Raw genomic sequence first — 9,533 nt, 5'->3', positions numbered from 1 at the left:
GTAAGGATGCGAGAGAGACAGAGCGACAAACAGATCTTTTGAATCGCTCGGCTGGACAGCGGACAGCGGAGGGGAAAGGGGCCTGAGCCCTCGTCTGGCCCTCGCCGCCAAGGTAGGCAACTCACCACGCGCGGCGTGTCAAATGGGTGGCCTACCGACCAGGCGCTCAGCGTTCGTTGCTCTCAAGGCCCGCTCTACAGTGAACGGTTATTGAGGGTTAGTCCGTAAATTTACTTCACAGTGCTTTGATACTTCCTTAGGCCTCCCTGCTGAGTTCTCCTAGGAGTCAAAAGGAGGGTATGGTCACTTTCATTCATCGAGCGGGAAGGAAGATCTATTCGCAGTTAGGTCATGCTTATTCGCACAACTGCGATTGGTGCGCTAAAGTATGAGAAATTCCGCGTGCGCCTTCTGCTTCCCGTTTCTCGTGGCTAACCTTTCAAATCATTGGACCTGATAAACCCAAATTTTCAAAAGTATTCTCGCAAATCAACTGCCATGGGTGACAGATTCTACGCAGAAGACGACGACTTCTTCGTTAGCAACCGCGGACGCAAGGGGTAAGAAGTGAATCATCTGAGAAAAATTAATTTCAAGGGACGAGAATGGTTCATTTGACAGAACCCAGAATAGTAATTTATTTCAAGGCTTTGGCAGTGTTCAGTGTTGTTGTCTCAATCAAAATGATAAATTTGATATTTTCAGCGGTCGAAATTCCGGTGGTGGCGGTTCTGGTGGATCATCTAAAAAATTTACAACATTTCGCAACAGGAAGCAACAACAGCAGAAACATCCAAGAAATCAGAGAGGTTACTGTTGTTCACATTTTTATTACTTTATTATTGTGAAATTTTTATCGAGTGTTCCATCATATCAATGGTGTGTTCAAACTCTTTGTTTAACAGATCTCCCTGTTTCCTTCAATGACAATGCTGGTTCAAGTCGTGGCGGTGGAAGTGGCCAGGGCAGCTCGTTTCCTAAACATCCTCCTCACCTGAAAGGGAAAGCAATTGGTATGTTTCTTTTATTTTGTTGGTTTGAATCTGTATTAGTCGATGCAATGCGTCTCATGTCATGATCTTTTCCAGGGCTTTACTATGCCAGCTTAAGCAAAAAGAAGAAAGAAGCTGAGGGAGGGAAAGAGAAAGAGAAGAAAGCTGAGAAAATGGAAGGGGTATGCCATGATAGTTTTCTCTCAATTTTATTCAATCGTAAAGCTCTTGTTTTGTAACTGTATTATATTTTGTTGTTGTTTGCCTCACAGGGAGTAACTATTAACATCAGTCGTGAAATGGAAGACCAAATAAGATCAATGCTTGAGCAACTCCCTCGTTATTTAGGAAATTCTGTGGAAGATCAGATGCCAGGTTCTAGCCATGCAGAGAGCGCATCTGTGACAACAAAATATAACCACCTTCCTGACAGCCAGTTCAAAAAGAACTTTCTGCGCAGTTTAACTGAAACCATTGATTCCAAGATAGAGAGACTTCTGAAGACACACTCGGTATGTCTATATTTTCTTGATATCTGAGTAATTACCGGTACTGTTGTATTTCCAATATTGTATGAACTTTTTGTAACGTGCTAGGCATTGGAAAGAAACCCATCTAAGGACAAAGAACTCAAAGATAGGCTTCTTGATAAAAAGGAGAACTCAAAAAAATATAAGACTATGTATGAGGCCCGAAAAAAGTTACCCTCTTTCAAAATGCAGGAATCAATCCTTGATTTAGTGAATAAGAATCAAGTTGTGGTGATAAGTGGTGAAACTGGTTAGTACTTACCAATCAGTACCTTCAGCTCAATGAACATAGCAGTTCTATGAAGTTGTAATTAAAATTCTATTTTCTGTTTATTTCTAATTTTTTTTCTGACAGGTTGTGGTAAAACCACTCAAGTTGCTCAGTTCATTCTCGATGATTACATCATGCGGAACGAGGGTTCACTATGTCGTATTTTATGTACACAACCCCGACGTATCAGTGCAACTTCAGTTGCAGAACGGGTGGCAAGTGAAAGAGATGAGCAGATTGGCACTGTTTCTGTAGGTTACCAAATAAGGCTCGAGAAGTGAGTATTGCTACTCATAGTACCTTGGCTCATTGTAATGTTCTCCAACAATTTTGTCATTCATTGTGTATTTTCTTTCCAGGGCTGTGGCACCAAAGCAGGGCTCTATTTTATATTGCACTACAGGAATTCTCTTGGAATGGATGCAATCTGACCCATCTCTTGCAGATACATCTCACATAATACTTGATGAGATTCATGAACGAGATACCGTCTCAGATTTTGTGATTACACTTCTCAAGGATATTCTACCTAAGGTGTGTAGCCAATTTTTGGCCTTGAAAGATATGTGCTATTGGATTTTGCACCATGTGAACTCTACTTTTTCAGCGCCCTGATCTCAAAGTGATATTGATGAGTGCTACTTTAAATGCCGACCACTTCTCCCGTTACTTCTATAACTGCCCTTCTCTCAATATTCCTGGTTTTACTTTCCCTGTGGAAGAATTTTACCTTGAAGATGTCATAGAAATGTTGAGGTAAATTCTTTATTCATTTTTTTTTGTGATTAAACACATTTTTTCCAGCTCTCTTTTAAATCTTCCTTTCTATCATACTCTCCAGGTTTCAATTTCCTATGAGTAGGAAAAAGTGGGGGCAAGGCGAGAATGGAAATGATTTTGCAGATGTTATTGGGCCTCATATTAGGTACTTCACATACTATAAAGCAACTTGTATAAAAATGATTTGATCATTATGTTCACTTATTTTATAATCATATAAATACTCTCTGTAGATACTTGGAAAAGCATAGGAAGTATTCGCGGAAGACCATAGAAGCCCTCCGAAATCCAGAATCAGAAGAAATTAATTATGAGCTACTCTCAAGGCTTATTTCTTACATATGTCAACACAAACCAGATGGAGCAATCCTTGTATTTTTACCTGGTTGGGAACAGATATCCAAGTTGAACACCTCATTGACTGGAATAGATCATTTTAAATCTTGTAAGAAACTCATCCTATGCTGTTGATTAACCGCCGATATCTGTTGATATCTTCCAGGTCTTTGCAACTGTCCTACATTGTTTCTTTTCTTTATATTCCAGCTATGTTCAACATAATACCATTGCATTCTCTTATGCCAACTTCAGTTCAAAAGTCTGTTTTTGACCGGCCCCCAAAAGGTTCTATTGGTTACTTTTCTATTTTGACTTTGTTTGATGCTGTTCTTTTTGTCGCTAACTATATTTTGTCTGAGCAGGAGTCAGGAAGATAATTCTTGCCACTAATATTGCTGAAACATCCATAACAATAGATGATGTTGTGTATGTTGTGGATTGTGGTAAAATCAAAATGAAAAACTATGATATAAAAAACAACATTCAAACTTTGAAACCAGAGTGGGTATCTCTTGCCAATGCTAAGCAACGCAAAGGTCGTGCTGGAAGGTAGGTTAAACTTTGACATTTTCTTTTTGTCTTGCTTACATGTTTGAAATCAATGAAAATTCAGCATCATTTTTTGTTTTGTCTTACTTTATTTTTTCCAATTCTGCATAACAGAGTGAAACCAGGAATTTGCTATCATCTCTTTTCTAAAGGACGTGAGATGACTCTTCAGGACTATCCCCTGCCTGAAATGTTGCGATCTCGCTTGGATGAAGTTATAATTAAAATCAAGATGTTGCAGTTAGGAGCTGCTAGTCCCTTCTTGGATAAGGTTTTGAATCCGCCGGATCCTCTTGCAGTCACCCATTCCCTGGAGGTTTGTCCCTTTTTTTTTCTGTGAGAAATGCTTGGCATCTAGTCAAGCTATTCAAGATGTATTTGTCACATGTTACAGAATGATGTTATTCTGATCTTTCTTTCTTTTTTACAGTTGTTGAGATTGATGAATGTTTTGGACTCCTCTGAAAACTTGACACCTCTTGGTTACAATCTTGGAAAGCTGCCTGTGGACCCTCACACTGGCAAAATGCTTTTAATGGGAGCTTTGTTCAGCTGTGTGGATCCAGTGTGCTCTGTTGCTGCCAGTCTTAGTTTCAAGGATGCATTCATGATTCCACTTGTCAGTTTCCTACATATCTTTAAATATCTCAAAATGATTTTAACCCAATCCCTCCTATACCTGAGCTAACATGTATTTTATTAATTGCAGGGCAAAGAGAAAGAGGTTGACCGTATCAGGATGCAGCTGTCAAATGGCAGTAAAAGTGATCTTTTACTGACTGGTGATGTTCTGATGCAATGGGAAATGGAAGTGAAAAATGGGAATGGTGGTCCTTTCTGTTGGAGAAACTTCTTGTCCCAGAACACACTTAATATGCTGAAGTAAGAGCAACTGACATAATCTGAACGCTTATACTATTGCTGAATCATTTAAATATACCTCATTGTTTTCTTTTTTCTTTACCTCTCCTTAGGGATCTGAAGAAACAGTTTGTTCATCATTTACATGACATGAAATTTTTGGAAACAAGCAATCCTTTTGCTGATGCTTCAAATGTCAATTCAAATAATACAAGCCTTGTGAGAGCTATCATTTGTGCTGGGCTATATCCAAATGTAGCATATTTACAGTGCGTATTCTTTAGATGACCATTTATAGGTGAATACTCTTTAGTCGTGTTCTCTTGTTCTTTCATTAATTCATGACCTTCTTTATTTCCTTTTAGCAAGTGTAGGAGGATTGGGTCTGGAAGGAATGTCAAGAAGATGACCACTCCTCAAGATGGCAGAGTGGTCATGCACCCAAAATGTGTCAATGACAAAGAAACATACTTCCCCAGTCCCTTCTTTGTGTATCATTTGAAGTTAAAAAGTGCAAGTATCACACTTCATGACACCACAATGGTTTATCCCTTACCTTTACTTTTCTTCGGAGAAAAAATCAGGTACTATCAAGAAAATGGTAAAGAGAAAGTGGCAGTCGGTAAACATTTACATTTTAGATGTAAACACTCAATCGCATCTATTGTATTGGTGAGTACGCACGGTGCTATTTGAACCATTCACAACTTTATCCTAATGTCCATTGATTTAAAAATTTCTTTTTTCAGGAATTGCGTGAGCACATGAATCGTTTGCTGGAATATAGAGCAAGTCACCCCGCTGTGATACCGTGGGAAGATAGGAAACACCCACACACTACTCTCCTAAAGTAAGTTGTGCTCCAATTTTATTTTATTTTTGAGATTTGTTGCATATGCTTGTCTGAACTTTAAATTCACACAGTGATCCATGTACCTGAATACTTACTAAAAGAAATGTTTATTGCTGTTGTTAAAAACTGTTTTAAAACTATGTTACAGGGCCATAGTTCAATTAATAACATATGAAGATGCTGGAATGATACAAATAGATTCCAGTGATGAGAGTGATGATGACAGTGATCTCGTGGCAATGGAAGAAATATGAGTGTGAGCGGACAAGAGTTACACCAGGTAGCCCATTGACTTGATTGTCTTTGCTATATTTCTCTCAGTCCATCGTATCAAAATGCAAGGTCTAGTCATTCCAAGTTCTCAAACAAGAGTTGATTTTAAGTGCAAATTTGAAACTACTTTCTCTCCGATATGAAATTATTGATACCTTTGCAAAGGTAGAAACTGTCCAATCCCTTTCTGCAAAAATGTTATTGTTTCCTCAAAATCAGAAAAAAAATTATTGAAATAAACATGATGGAAAAAAGCAGAAACTTTATTGCAATATTACATTATTTTTTTACAAAATTAGAAAATTTTCATTGCCTTAGGTAGAGATTTGATTATGTGATTTACAATACATACTTGATAGGGCAATAACTACAATAACATTGGTTTCTTCTCTTTGACTGATACATAAGAGCAATAATCATAGGCAACAGGAGAAAAAAAGTATATTTACATGTACATGGGAGAACAGGCAGAAAAGATGAAAAGCTTATCTTGCAGATTAGCGTCATCTAAAAAACATAACGAGCACCATAAGATTCAGACTACAAAACTTAAGAAAACTATAAATCCATGTGGAATACTCTCCATTTCATAGATTTTTTTGATTGTACATGGAGAATTATCTCCAACTTAAGAGCATTTTCTCATTGGGAATGCTGATAAGATTACTTCTACTTTTATTGCTAGTCGATGACTATTAAAACAGACTCAACAATATTTACTATATCATGGTCTTCTTATTCCCTTTCTTAAACTTACAGCTTTCATACTTAGAACTTACAATATTAATTTTACTGTACCTTCCGACAGTAAACGCCAAGAGACTTGCACTTTTCGCACAAGTGCTGGGGATGGACCTTGCTCTGATCCGACTTGTCCAAGCCATCTGGGTCTTCCAACGGCCTCTGCAACATACATTAATACGCAACGTTCATGAATATGTTACAGAGTTGTCGAAGCCCAGACTGCCTCTGTATTGTCTGATGCCGCTAACCTGCTTGTGAGGGTAGACTTTGATGTGGCACTTGATGCACTCCTGGCCCATGTTGGCCCAGCTGTTCCCGGACATCCACTTCCGCTTGCACTTGGGGCACTTGTACTCCCCGAAGCAGCGCTTCTTGCCCTGGTACGGCGTCAGGCCGTCCCCCTTGGGTCGCGCCTTCATGGAAACAGAGCCAGACAGAAAAGCCAGGTCAGTCAGATTCAATCTTTGGACGGCTGGGCTGTCCTGGGTTGGCATTGTTGGCTGCGCAACGCTCGCCACGGCCAGGTCACGGCCAAGCCACGGCCACGGCAGGTGGGCGGGTGACCAAGTCCATTTCCTTAAGGGGGATGGTGGCGTCGCTCCTCTCTGAAGGCGACGAAGCTGCCTGAGAGGTAAGGCAACTAACCGAACTTCGTCCCTGTAGGTAGGCATCTTTTGCGACACCACGCCCCCCTCTAAACCCGTCCCTGGATCCGCCCTTGAAAAAAATGTCACCTTTGTGTGGTGAGCATCAAAGTTCTTGCCACAAAAATGTTTCCTCACCTCATGGATGGTAGAACAATTTATTCCAAAACTTGGTGAAAATTTTGATTTTTTTCCCCCACAGGGCGCTGAAATTAGGTCACAATGCTCACACTTAATGTTATGTACAAATTTTGTACGAGACATTACAGTTTTTTGTGCACACGACGAACTTTTCGTACAATTTTTGTACGAAAAACTGCACATATTTCCCCATTTTTTTGTACGAAACCGCTTACCAATTTGTACAAAACGTTCTTGTACTGTGATGTCTCGTACAAAATTTGTACAAAAACATTTAGGGTGCTCACTCCGCAATTTTCCGCGTTTGGCACGCGCGCGCACCTACCTGGGGACAGTCCCTGATGTAGTGGCCCTTGTTGAAGCACAGGTGGCACATGTAGCTGTCCGGCGGCGCCTTGCCGTGCTCGCACGCCTTGTTGAGGACGTCCAGGTCGGCGAGGCTCAGCTCGGCCAGCTGGTCCGCCAGCTCCCCGAGGGTGACGCCGCGCAGCAAGTCCGCCCCCGGGCCTGCCGGGCCCAGCCCGCCCAGCCGCAGGCCGTGCAGTCCAGGGGCGGAACCAGCGCGCTGCGCAGGGGCGCCGGCCTTGAGGCTGGCCTTGAAGAAGGGCTGCGCGGTGGCGGTCGGGAAGGGCCGCCACATCTGCGGGGGCAGCCTGGTGCCCTCCATGTTCTGGAAACGAAGACATTCCGGGATCAACGCCACTACGTATAACAAATAAATTGGAAATTTACAGAGGCGACAAGCAAATATATTACGTCATCACTTTCGGGGGAAGGGATACGACGTCAGATGACGGTCCTATACCTTAAAATACATGGGAAGGTCAGGTTGAACCGATGATTTGGGAAGGGGGAAAGGGGGGAGGAGTGGCCTACATGATGTGACGTAATATTTGCACATCGCTGAACGTAGCTCTGGAAAAAATAATGCTTAGTTTCAGCGGAAAGCGGAAGGAACGTTTGCGAAGTTACGGAGATTCTTTGTGACTTCATAAGAAATCTTCATGAATTTACGAAAAACCCTCGTGAATTTACGACGAATGGCTTTGAGTTTAGGAAGAGTTGGAGTCTTCGTAAATTTCCGAAGGTCCGATTGGCAACATTTTTTTTTTCCGGAGCTTCCTTTGCCAAAGTTCTACTATAGCGCCTGTGAGGTAGGCCACAAATCCGTGCCGCAACACACCGATGTGGAGACGGTGGCCTACGTTGCCCCTGTGAAGACGACAGGGGCAAGGCCACCGTCTCCACAAGCGTGTGTTGCGGGGCGGACGGGTGGCCTACCTCACAGGCGCTCCAGGCGGGTGGCGCTTTCAGAATCAACCTTTGGGAGAGGGGCAAAGAAGCATTTTTTGCAAAGTGTGGCTTCTTGCCTACGTTTCAGGCGGCTATGTAAGCGCTAAGCGGGATCGCTACGGTTCGGGCCTATCTTGCGTGGCAAAGCAAATACAGTCGAAAATTATAGACTCCCGGCGGTTTTCCCCACTGGCGCCGTGTAATCTACCCCAGGCGTCTCGTTTCACCTTCCCCGTCGTCGGTATACCCACCCATACGATGATTGTACAGTTCAAAACGCTCCTCTCTCTGCCCGAACAAGGGTCTTGACCACTACGTAGAACACTAGAAGAGCTCCTCTGGCCTCTACTGAGCATTCTCAGACAGTGAGTGAGCAGTGTGGCCTGACACCTGGACCATGGCGTGCGTTGCGTGCCGGCTGCTTCCGAACGGTGCCCTGTCGCTTTGTCTCTCTCCCACCCGGCCGGACCGGGCCGGACGCGCTCGCCTCAAGGCCTCAAGGAGTGCGAGAGGGACGGGGTGACGAAGTAAGCACCATCCCGAAGCAGCGACTCTGCGTCTTCGGCTCGGCCGCACAGTGGGCCGTGGCTGCCGTGGCACTGCAGGGCAGATAAGCCCGGATGCGCGGTGTCGGGTGCGGCTGCTGACCCGCATGAAGGCGCCCAGCGCGCCGAGGACGCCGAGGACGCCGACGGTGTGGCGAGTGATGGAACGCAGTCCGCGAAGCACGCGTCGCGATAAGGCAAATAAACTTGCAGTGTATCCTTCCGCCCTCTCTCCTCCTCCTCACCATCCTCATCCTCCTCCCTCCTTACCCCTCCTCCTCCCTCCTTACCCCTCCTCCTCCCTCACCCCTCCCCCACACCCCTCCTCCTCCACTGCAAATCCACTAGTAAGTTTCCAGTGGCGCTCCGTTTAGGAAGCCAAAACTTGGCCTTCTGGCCGTGGATCGCTGGAGCGCTCCCTGAGATTGCCAAAATTGGGCGTCAGAGGCCGCTGGAGTGCGAAAGTTCGACTTTCTCGGCGGGCGATCCAGGGCCAGAAGGCTAAATTTGGGCATTTTAAAAGATGGAGCGGTAAGCAAACTTACGAATGTGATTGCAGTGTATCCTTCCTCCCTCCCCTCCTCCTCCTCGTCCCCGTCGGCCCAGTGCATAGCAATGTAGCGCGCCATTTCATGAGCCCAATTAAAATGGTCCGAGCGGAGGGCCGGAGGGCCGAGGGGCGGCGGGGCGTTGCGGGGCATGGCCGGCATGGGGCCAT

The 9,533-nt window shown here is 44.0% G+C and overlaps 2 protein-coding genes across 2 annotated transcripts; one reads left to right on the top strand and one right to left on the bottom strand.

The window, feature by feature from the left end:
• The first annotated feature begins 388 nt into the window (after positions 1-388).
• On the top strand, positions 389-5,709 carry LOC117639491 (ATP-dependent DNA/RNA helicase DHX36-like). Its single transcript, XM_034375200.1, has 20 exons — positions 389-560; positions 706-809; positions 906-1,013; positions 1,089-1,174; positions 1,265-1,504; positions 1,589-1,772; positions 1,878-2,070; positions 2,153-2,327; positions 2,401-2,549; positions 2,635-2,718; positions 2,807-3,018; positions 3,120-3,197; positions 3,275-3,461; positions 3,576-3,777; positions 3,892-4,080; positions 4,171-4,343; positions 4,436-4,591; positions 4,688-4,994; positions 5,072-5,172; positions 5,324-5,709. The coding sequence occupies exons 1-20, from the start codon at positions 499-501 to the stop codon at positions 5,427-5,429; spliced, it is 3,096 nt and encodes a 1,031-aa protein (XP_034231091.1). The 5' UTR covers positions 389-498; the 3' UTR covers positions 5,430-5,709.
• Positions 5,694-7,500, bottom strand: LOC117639726 (zinc finger CCHC domain-containing protein 24-like; the record flags this gene model as incomplete). Its single annotated transcript, XM_034375602.1, has 3 exons — positions 5,694-6,351; positions 6,441-6,605; positions 7,303-7,500. Coding segments are annotated over 3 exons (477 nt in total), but the record flags the coding sequence as incomplete, so codon positions are not given.
• Between the last annotated feature and the right edge of the window lie 2,033 nt (positions 7,501-9,533).

Source organism: Thrips palmi, unplaced genomic scaffold (genome assembly GCF_012932325.1).
Source record: "Thrips palmi isolate BJ-2018 unplaced genomic scaffold, TpBJ-2018v1 HiC_scaffold_11, whole genome shotgun sequence".
In the NCBI taxonomy this organism is placed as follows: Eukaryota; Metazoa; Arthropoda; class Insecta; order Thysanoptera; family Thripidae; genus Thrips; species Thrips palmi.
The sequence above is the reverse complement of the archived record's forward strand: the minus strand, read 5'-3'. Positions and strand labels throughout refer to the sequence as shown.